This window comes from Micrasema longulum, unplaced genomic scaffold (genome assembly GCF_059751315.1).
Source record: "Micrasema longulum isolate JH-2025_06_02 unplaced genomic scaffold, ASM5975131v1 h1tg002299l, whole genome shotgun sequence".
NCBI classification, from domain to species: domain Eukaryota; kingdom Metazoa; phylum Arthropoda; class Insecta; order Trichoptera; family Brachycentridae; genus Micrasema; species Micrasema longulum.
In genome coordinates this window covers 84,784-94,781 of record NW_028279451.1, presented here as the reverse complement: position 1 = coordinate 94,781, position 9,998 = coordinate 84,784, and the positions used below count along the sequence as shown (strand labels likewise).

At 33.8% G+C, this 9,998-nt stretch overlaps 1 protein-coding gene and 1 long non-coding RNA gene across 2 annotated transcripts; both read left to right on the top strand.

Annotated features, from left to right (window-relative positions):
- Positions 1–4,927: 4,927 nt before the first annotated feature.
- On the top strand, positions 4,928–7,271 carry LOC148272551 (uncharacterized). Its single transcript, XM_088239899.1, has 4 exons — positions 4,928–5,038; positions 6,465–6,605; positions 6,896–7,151; positions 7,240–7,271. The coding sequence occupies exons 2-4, from the start codon at positions 6,465–6,467 to the stop codon at positions 7,269–7,271; spliced, it is 429 nt and encodes a 142-aa protein (XP_088096025.1). The 5' UTR covers positions 4,928–5,038.
- Positions 7,272–7,655: 384 nt separating this feature from the next.
- On the top strand, positions 7,656–8,855 carry LOC148272550 (uncharacterized). The gene is made up of 2 exons (XR_015824819.1): positions 7,656–7,712; positions 8,546–8,855. It is a non-coding gene; the product is annotated as an uncharacterized LOC148272550 (long non-coding RNA).
- Positions 8,856–9,998: the final 1,143 nt, after the last annotated feature.

The window sequence follows — 9,998 nt, the reverse complement described above, 5'->3', positions numbered from 1 at the left end:
TCTGTGGACCAAACGATTACTGTGGACGGCCAGCGCTACAGAGCTATGCTCAACGACTTTCTTCTTCCTCAATAGGATGAATTGAGATTGGAGCACATGTATTTCCAACAGGATGGAGTAACGGCGCATACTGCACGAACCACAACCAATATTCTGAAAGCTGCATTTCCTGGTAGCCTAATCTCTCGTTTTGGTGATTTGCACCGGCCGGCAAGATCGCCCGATTTAACTGTTCCAGTCTTCTTTTTGTGGGATTTGTTGAAATCACGAGTCTAAGTCAACAAGCTTCAGACATTTGAAGCTGTCAAAGAGACCGTCCGTCAATAATGCGAGAACCCATCGAAGAAGTTCTGCAAAGAGTGATGGAAAATGCCATAAATCGGGCCCGCATGGTCATCAATTCTACCGACGGCCACTTGGCCGGTATTATTTTCTCGACTTAATGGAAAAAAAGTTAAGACATCAAGTAAATACAATTCAAAAGCAGAACTAATTTTTTTCACTCAAAAAAAAATTACAGGCGAAGAACATCACTTGTATATTTAAAAAATAAATGTAGATCTTAATCCAATGATAGTATTTTATTTTGGATACCTTACCAAACAATCAAATATATTCACAGAAAAAAATCTAGACCCTTGAATTTAATTTCAAAACATTATGAAAACATAAAATTTGGACTGTAATATCGTTGATCAGTAAAATATTGATAATTTTGTGGAGAAAAATAATCAAATGAAACTTACGTCAATATCAAACCGGAAAGACATAAAAACGTTTTCACTGACTGACACTTAAGCTAGTGTTTCCTAGGACAGCGGTGCCCGTATCTTACCGTGTGATGCGGTGGACAGCCGTCGTAACGTCGACTAGTGAGTGGTTTTCTAGGAAAACGGTGTTCAGAACACCGTTTTACTAGGAAACCACACTCTAGTCACCGTTACGACGGCTGTCCACCGCATCACCGTTTACTACTGCCGTTAAAATACGGGCACCGCTGTCCTAGGAAACCCCAGCTTTTTGGTGCGGTGCGTCCGACATCCGGGCATGTACTAACATGTTTTTGTCGGTCGGCGGGGAGTGCGTACGCTGGGTTATTTAGGGCGTTATTGCTTAATTTTTTAGAAACACTGTCATCTCATATTAGGGACGTATGCCATATTCAATACATCTCCTCGATTGTTATTCATACAAAATATTGTAGACATGAGCCTTAATTTCTTCTTCATCGTCCTGATCTATGCTGAGCATCGTAGTATTCGGGGATATCAGGCACTTGATACAATGATACGCCTCTATTCCTCCAGGTCCTGGCCAAGTTGAGGGCAGCATTTAATGAGGACTCCGTTAGTTTCTTTATTTGACTGGTCCGTATTGAAAAGACGGCTCTACACGCTGGCCAATCCGCTGGCGAGCGTATTGGAAACGAAATCACTAAACTGCCCACACGTTTGAGAGTCGTCCAGTATCTGTGGGTTCGAGCCAATGTGCGGAGGTCAAAAGTGCTCAAAAAATCACGTACGCTCTCCCCGTAGGTCGTAACGTACTAAAAGCTGTGTAAAAACATGTAAACGCGTTCAGCGCGCGTCAGCGCATGTGCCAGCGTTGTGCCAGCTCTGCCAGCCACAAATTGGCAGAGCTGGCACATTACACTAAGCCTTAATTTGCATTATTTTGAATTATTATCTGTTACGTAGATACGTAACGTATTCGAAAGAAAAATACTTAGGAAGATATTTGGTGCTGTCAACCAAAACGAAGTGTGGAGGAGACGGTTTAATCATGAATTAGAGGCACAGTATGGCGAACCCAACATTGCACAATTCATTAAAATAAGAAGATTACAATGGTTGAGCCATGTGCACAGAATGAATGATAACCGCACCCCAAAAAAGATTATTTATACCACTCCGGAAGGCAGACGAAGCAGAGGCAGACCAAAATTAAGATGGCTGGATAGTATGGAAAGTGACATAAGAGGAAAATGGCCTGACGAACTGGAGAAGAGCCGCGGGGTACAGGGACGAATGGAGACAAATTCTGGAGGAGGCCAGGGCCCACAACGGGCTGTAGCGCCACTGATGACAAATGATGACGTAGATACGTAATAGATTAGCGATTTAAACCAGTATTTTTACGAGTATATAATAATTATGTTTCATGTTTTAAAAATTGATTTCTAGGTGCTTCATCGTCTGTGGGGTACTGCATCGGTAGGTGCTCCAATTGCAGCGTACCGTCAAACATGACAATTTTGCCCAGCCATGACAATTTTGCCCACTGCCGAAATCCTTAACAAAATCAAGTTTTAAAGTAAGAAAAGTTACTGGTATAAAATTACATTTGGTAAGTATATTTTGATAGTTCCATGGCAAAACTAAATATTTAGTTTACCGCGAGCTTCAGTTGATCACTTGAAATTTGAAGTTAAACTTGAAGGTCTGTTTGTGTATATCTACAAATATTGTCAAAACTTTTGTTGTTGCGGAGTTTGTGTTGAAAGGAGGCGAGTAAGTTTTACATATTTCATTGCATACATAATAAGGACGCTATAGAACGTATTTCTGTATATCTAACAAACACAATAGATATATAAGTGGGCAAAATTGTCAAAACACTAGCTAAGAAATCTAAGACAATTTTGCCCACGTCTAGGGTTGTCGTACATACTACATACTACATTGAAAAAACATTATCTAAGAAAGTAGAAAAAAAACAAAGTAGAAAATATTTTAAAAAATGAAGTAAATGGCAAAAACATGATTTTAAACGAGGTAACGGGATGTTTTGTTTAAACTGGCCCATAAATCAGATTTTTGCCAAAGATTTAACAAATAAATTAATAAGATTTAAAAATCTGATGGGGGTTTCAACTCAAATACACGCTGAAAATGACAAGCCAGTTATTATGTTCATTTAAACTTTTTATACCACAGAGCAATTGGTAAACAATCCATCTGATTGTTCTCTGCCATCAGGATCAAAATATACCTACACCTTATAGAGGAAAACATTGAAAAAAATGTCATAGCGACACGGAAACAACAAACTTTGATGCAAACTCAGTTGATGAATCAACAGATTTCAAGACATTCATCATAAGTCATTACGACGAGTATGAACAACGTGCCTCCGAATCTTCGGCCGAGGAAAACGAAAAAACAATGTCTGATCCGCTTGAAATTAATAACGGTGAAAAAGTCGCTTTTGTTTTAGTAAAGTTTAACACTGTTGATACGCAAAATGACAAATATTATTTCAGTTAAGTTATCAGCGCATCAACTACCACAATTTTAATATTGTTATGTCATTTGTAAGACGCAAACGTAATGGAGCTTTGTGTGATTCAAGTTGAGGATATTGCTAATGTATTTAATTGGAACATAGTGAAATCTTTACCTGAACTTGTAATCTTGCGTCAAAGTTTTCATAAATTCAATGTAAATCTTAAAAACTGCAAGATTGAGTCATTTTCTGTGAGTAAATTAAAAATTGTTACAGAAAAACCGATTTTAATTTTTACCATTCAAAAATGATTTAAACCATTTTAAAAAATGTAAGAATATCTGACCACATTTTAGAATGTTTTATTTATTAAATTTGCTAGCTTTTTGTGAAATTACAAAAACTAATTTTTTATTTTAAATGTTTTTTGTATTTATATTTTTAACAGTCTAAAGAAGAAAATAAAACATACAAAATATTACAAATTCTGTACATAAAATACAATTTCAAAGTATGGGTAATCTAGCAAATAATTGCACTGCTGTACAAAAAAAAAATAAAGATCGTTTTTTTTTCTACATACACATTTAAAGAAAAATCATTTTGGAGGCAAGCTCCCTTAATTACGAAAATCGCATCAGAACTGAAATGGTTTGTAAAAATAAAAAAATGGCTTATGCATAGTCAAACACGAACAAATTAATAGGATTAGAGATAAACTCTTTTGGTTTTGTTAAAAATCCAATTATGTGCCAACCCTGGCCCACAAATCCACATTGTATAGAAAAATTTAGGAAATAGTTGACAATTTTGCCCACCGGTTTTTTTCATTGATTTTATAATGGTGATGCCTCAATGATGCTATTGTTTAATCATAAAAAGTTTTTTTCGCCTAAAAAGTAGTAATAAACCGTATGATAAGGATGATAAAACCAAAAATAACAGTTAATTACCAAGTGGGCAAAATTGTCAACAAGTGAAGATAATTTTGCCAGCATGTTTTGTCTTCTAAAATTGCATAAATAAAAGAAAAGCAAACGTTTTGTACTTGTAAAAATGCTCAGAATAATTAGTATCACTAATCAACAAAATGGATGGGAGTAGTCCCATACAAAAAAAAAATGAAATTGTAAAATTTTGTAAAAATTAGGCAAAATTGTCACGTTTGACGGTATCTGTTTCATTTTTGTTACATGAGTGGTCAGGTGATCAGTCTTACGCTTTAGGGGCAGTCCAAAGACAGTGAAATATTGTAGAACCATCTTTTGAATAAATATTTAAAGTTAAGTTTACTCCGACGTCTTTTTATATCATTTTATTCGTGTGTTGAAATAAATTTTGTCGGAGCAAATAATACTTCGAATTCATTCATCTTGAAAAAGCGTTCATCCTCGTTAGTACTGCCCTTGATTTTACAAGTAGATGAAATCCATTGAACGAAATGATTTTACAACACTCGTGACAATCGACCAAAATGCTCAAAGCGTTGTTTCTGGTTTTCGCAAGTTTACGAAATCGTCCCCCGAAACAGACGGATGCAACGCCGATACAATGATATATTTTTTACAGTTTCGTTGCAACCAAATCTCTGTGACACCTTAATTAAAATGCCGGCGGTCAATTGGAGAAGGGGACAAATTTACAACTTCCAAAATGGCGTAACTCATTGACGCTGTAAAAAGACTGCGAAATACAGAATAATAAAAATGGGCGCTTTGCGATAGAATTGGTCATTACTCAGAGTTAATAGCGGACGTGAAAAGCATTCTGTCTTAGATAACATTTTGTGTGAAGCGATCTTTCTCGAACGGAGGTAATTTTCCATTGAAATGTTGATTTATTGTACAATTTCGGTATCGCCATACTTCTAACAAGTCATTTTTTGCCAAGAATACAGTGAAAAGTTATAATGGTACTTCTTTATTTACAGTTGAAAGGCTTAATCTTTTTGTACCAAATCGTGCTTCTGTTATTATGTGTTTTGTAATTTGATCGGTTCTATTGTTTTAATTTATGAAAAAAGTGGCTCGACGAATTTTGTGGATACAGCGAGGCCATCAGCATCGGCGTTGAAAAATACATTGTTTATGCTACTTACTTGCATTATAATATTTCTTTCGATTTACAATAATAGTTAAACAATTCAATGGAAAATACTATTAAAACTTTTTGAGTGTTTTACGGTGTTAAATTGTATTTTTGATTGTTACTGTGGGAATATCCAAAAAATGTTTTTAAAATGTTGCTGTCGAAAATTCTCACTATATTTTCAAAACAGTTGCTACAAAATTAAGATACTTGATTTCGTTTATGGATAGTAGATAATAGTGCATGTGTTATTACTTTTTATATATTATGTACATATAGAGGCTTTACTGACATAATCGCATTTGAAGCTTTTTATTATATCAACGCATTATTTCTCACGTATTTTTTTTCGTTTTTTTCAAGCTTTGAAAGAGTTATCTTTAGTCTAGGCATAGCGTAAAATTTTAAATCAACGTCTTGCGCCTATATTTAAAAATATATTAAGACTGTTGACTTAGTGCTTAATGTTGAATATTTTTTATGCGTAGAAAATCGTTTAGTACCTCACACAAAAATCGTTATGCTGAAAAAATCTTATAAATAACTGAATAGTCCTCTAAATTCAAAGAATTTTACTATACCTTCGAAGATAGGGAAATAAACTAAGTAAAAAATAAAATAGTTCTAGACTAATTACAATTTGCTTAATTTACTAATTAGATAAAACAATATTATCAAGCAAATATTCAACAGTGATTATTTTGCTGTTGTAGCTACTAAAAACTTGTTATTTAGCTTTTGAGCTAGATTTAAACAGTTGAAATTCTGATATAAATTACAAAAATATGAAATGATTAGAAGGGTATATTATCAACAAAAAAAAAATTAATTTGCGTATTTTTTTAATGTATCTTTATACTTCTATAGTGCTATGTTTTTTTCATAAAAATGGTCATGTTACATCAGTTAGTTTTTTCGTCACATTTTAATGTATGCTTGAAAAACATCATTTATTACAGCAAACATAAAATAATTACGTGATAAATCAAATCGATAAACTGTTTTAAAAATGATTTTCAAAACACCGCTCTTAGATTTTTATTATATTTTAGTTTCATCTAAAAAATATTTCAAATTATACTATATTGTAGGCATTACGAGCATATAATATCTCTCTTAAACGTCTTTTCTATATATCGTCCATATTTCAGATGCTGTCGAAATCTTTGTTATCGTTGTTGGCTCTCGGAAGCCTCGCATGTTTTGCTGCTGCAGCTCCACTTTTAGGTTTTGATGGAGAAGAAGATACGGCCATCGTCGAATCTACAGTGAGAGAAGTTAGAGCCGTCAAGGTTGGCATTTATTTATTATCATTATTGTAATAAATCGTCCTGAATATACGATGTATTTATTTTATTTTATCCACATAAATATTATTAAAAATCAGATATTTTTTGAGAAATGACATCATGCTCAACACTTTTTTGGCAATCCATCCTAATGAGGATATTTTTTTGTACTCTAATGAACTTCCACCGAGATCTTGAAAGCTTGCTTTTTTCCTCGACATTAAGTAATTGCAAATTCACTTGGAATTATTTCTTCAGAATAAATTAATATTTTCGGTTTATTTCGGCCGTAGGATTCCAATCACTCTCCGAGCAACTTCCACAAAAAATACGACTCTGGAGATAAAGGAGACATTGGATATACGAGAAATAAATCCGACAAAGGAAAGGTAGGATATCAGAAGTTTGATTCGTTCCACAAGAAAGGAGGAGATTCCTATGGCTATGAAAAACACGACTCTTTCGGCCACAAGGAGAAGGGGAAGGCTGGTGCGGATGCCCATGATGCAGGAACTGTCCAAAAAGACAAAAAAGAAGACGCTAAAAAAGGTATTTTTTATTATTCTAAATTCGTCATGGGTCATAGGTAATTATAACGATTATTAATGTTACAACAATTCGGTTAACCCCTAAATAGTCTGTCGACCTCTGGATGACAATCTGATTTAATCCACCATTTACGGTTAGCGAGAGATAATAAAAAAGATAACAGGGACATACTTGGTTATGCCTATTAACAAATTTTGAACAAAATTCGTCCACAATATACCTAGCCGGCATTTTTCCGAGATCATGGGCCCGCGTAGATCGAATGACACGATGATTGTGAGTTTTTAGGATTTGAATCTTTAAAATTTATTGGAAAATGTTCGTAAAAGCAGATAAACATCATCATGGTGCAACCGATAGTGGACATTGTATTGGCACACAAAACGCGTGCGATTTTTTTAACTACTAAATATGTGATCGCGTATATTTGCTCTTATAAAGTTCACAATAAATTGATTTCTAGATATTTCAATTTTATGGATTTGTAAAAATACTTTTTCTTTCAGCCGATCATCAATCCTCACCTGACGACTCCAGCACATACGAAGTGATCAATGATAGGTAACGTAATACGATAAATGATACATTTTGCATTTTCATCTTCTCAAACAAAGAATCACGCTATTTCCCGTCGGAATAGGCAGAAAGAATAGAACCTCGCTTCCTCTAAATTTATACATCTTCTCATGCACGCATGTCAATTATTCACGTCTCCAGCTTCAAGTATTTGTTGGTTTTGGTAATACCATGTCTTTCTCAGTTTTCCTCGTTCCATCTATTATATTTTTTTATAAATCTGTCCATTATTTATGTACATCGTTTTTTACATTCTTTAGCTGTTCATTCGCTCAATATGTTCGAACCAACGCAACACTCTTTTCTTGATGTTGTCGATTATACTTGTCATAGCTTTGCATACTGCACGGATCTAGACATTTGTGCACCTATCGTATATTGTTTCACCACTAATTAGTTTGAGAGATCGCATAATCTCAGGGGGTAAACTAACCGGCAATGATTTCAATTCATAAGGAGAAGTCAATTCCAAAAAAACATTTACAAAATTGTAAACTAATTTTTTCTGTGCTGTGGTTCGGAAATATGGATTATTGAGTAAAGTCGTATTGAAATTAGAACAAGAACAGTAAAACATACCCCTGCACAGAAGTCGAGATCGATTCTCCGTAATATAACCGTAATCATAATATAAGGAATGTAAATTATCTTAAACCGTTATAAAACTACCACCACAATAATCGGAAGTTTTTTTGTGGCACAAAAGAAATATAAAGATTGACATGCTGGCACGAGAAAACACCCTAAATATAAAGATTGAACGGTGGAATTACATTAGTATCCTTTTGAACGTTAAGCTAAAATGAACCCTCTTCTAGTGATGGAGACGACTATGACGCGGGTGAAGGCGAAAGTGAAAATGACGAGGGTGGAGATGAAGAAGGAGGCGATGAAGAAGAAGGCGATGGTGAAGGAGAAAGTGATTCAGAAGGAGCCATTGAAAACTCTGGATATGACGAAGCTGATGCGGCGAATTATGACAACCCTGCCGAGTATACTTACGGATCAGGAAATGAATATGACTTTTAAATATGAAACAATGTAAATGAGTAAATCTATGTTCTAGATTTTAGAACAATACTGTCGACCACCTAAATAATTTACATGATATTATGTGAATACAATAATATGTTTTATTACACTGATTTTATAATATCATGAACAGGAAATAAATAATTTATTTTTACTACCTGTTATGATATATTTTTTTGTGAAATACTGTATAGATATACGTTAAGATTTTTGTATGTGTGTTATTGTTTGATTTTTTAAATGTTTTTGTTGTGTAAATAAAAATGAAACCGCAGTGTTTTGTTGACAATTAATATACCATTTTTTTATTTAAATAACAATAGATAGTAAGTTATAAGCAGGGGATGAAATTTTCTTTACGCAATAAGAAAATTAAAAACATGACTATTTCATACTACCTACGCAATACAGAAACTGATTTTTGTAATGCTCAGCGCGTTAGCTTGCCATACAAGAGGTCTCAGGTCCGATTCCCGACATGATTGATATGAAATATTTATTTAAAAGATACGCTGCGAATGCTGTACCAATGCAGTGCCCTGTGCACCATTAGGCGCGGAAAGGGAATGATGATGATGAAACATTTTAAAACTATTGTATATTTAGGAACATATTTTTTATGTAGTTTAGACGCGATGCGGCCGCAACGCCGCGCAGCACATATGCGATTTTGGTATTTTGGCACTGAACATAATAATATAATTATTATTTTGTGATGGAGTAGAAATACAAAATAAAGTTTAGAATTTATAACCTAACATTACATCAATTTAATATTTATTTGGTATAAGAGAAAAGTTTATAATCTACTACATATAGTGATAATTCGGGTTCAGACCAATTCTTTTTCGTTAAAAAGTCATGTTTTTTAACAAGATAATATCTATTTTGGTTTTATTCCAGTTTAGTTAAATATAATATAATGGCACAAAATAATTCGCAGTTATTTATTGTAGTATACATAGTGAAGTTGGTTGATTTGTTATTACAATTTATTACTAGATATATTAAATTATTATTTGTAATCATATATATATAGTAATTACTTTGTCTTTATTTTTTTTAGTGCAGGGTATATTATTGTGTATCAATTACTTATATATGTATTGCTTACCTGATCGAAAACCCCACCGCACGCTACTGGTACCTAGGTACTTGTTTATGGTTGAATTCCAAAACGTTAAATAATTCATTTTCAAACACAGAATTCTTTTTGCAAATGTCAAACTCTGCTCTTCT

Bases quoted from the DNA above. Each gene is read 5' to 3' on its own strand.
- LOC148272551 (XM_088239899.1), top strand. From the start codon at position 6,465: ATGCTGTCGAAATCTTTGTTATCGTTGTTGGCTCTCGGAAGCCTCGCA. The intron at 6,606-6,895 runs GTTGGCATTTAT...TTTCGGCCGTAG, and splicing joins GAGAAGTTAGAGCCGTCAAG to GATTCCAATCACTCTCCGAG. The intron at 7,152-7,239 runs GTATTTTTTATT...ACCCCTAAATAG, and splicing joins AAAAGAAGACGCTAAAAAAG to TCTGTCGACCTCTGGATGAC.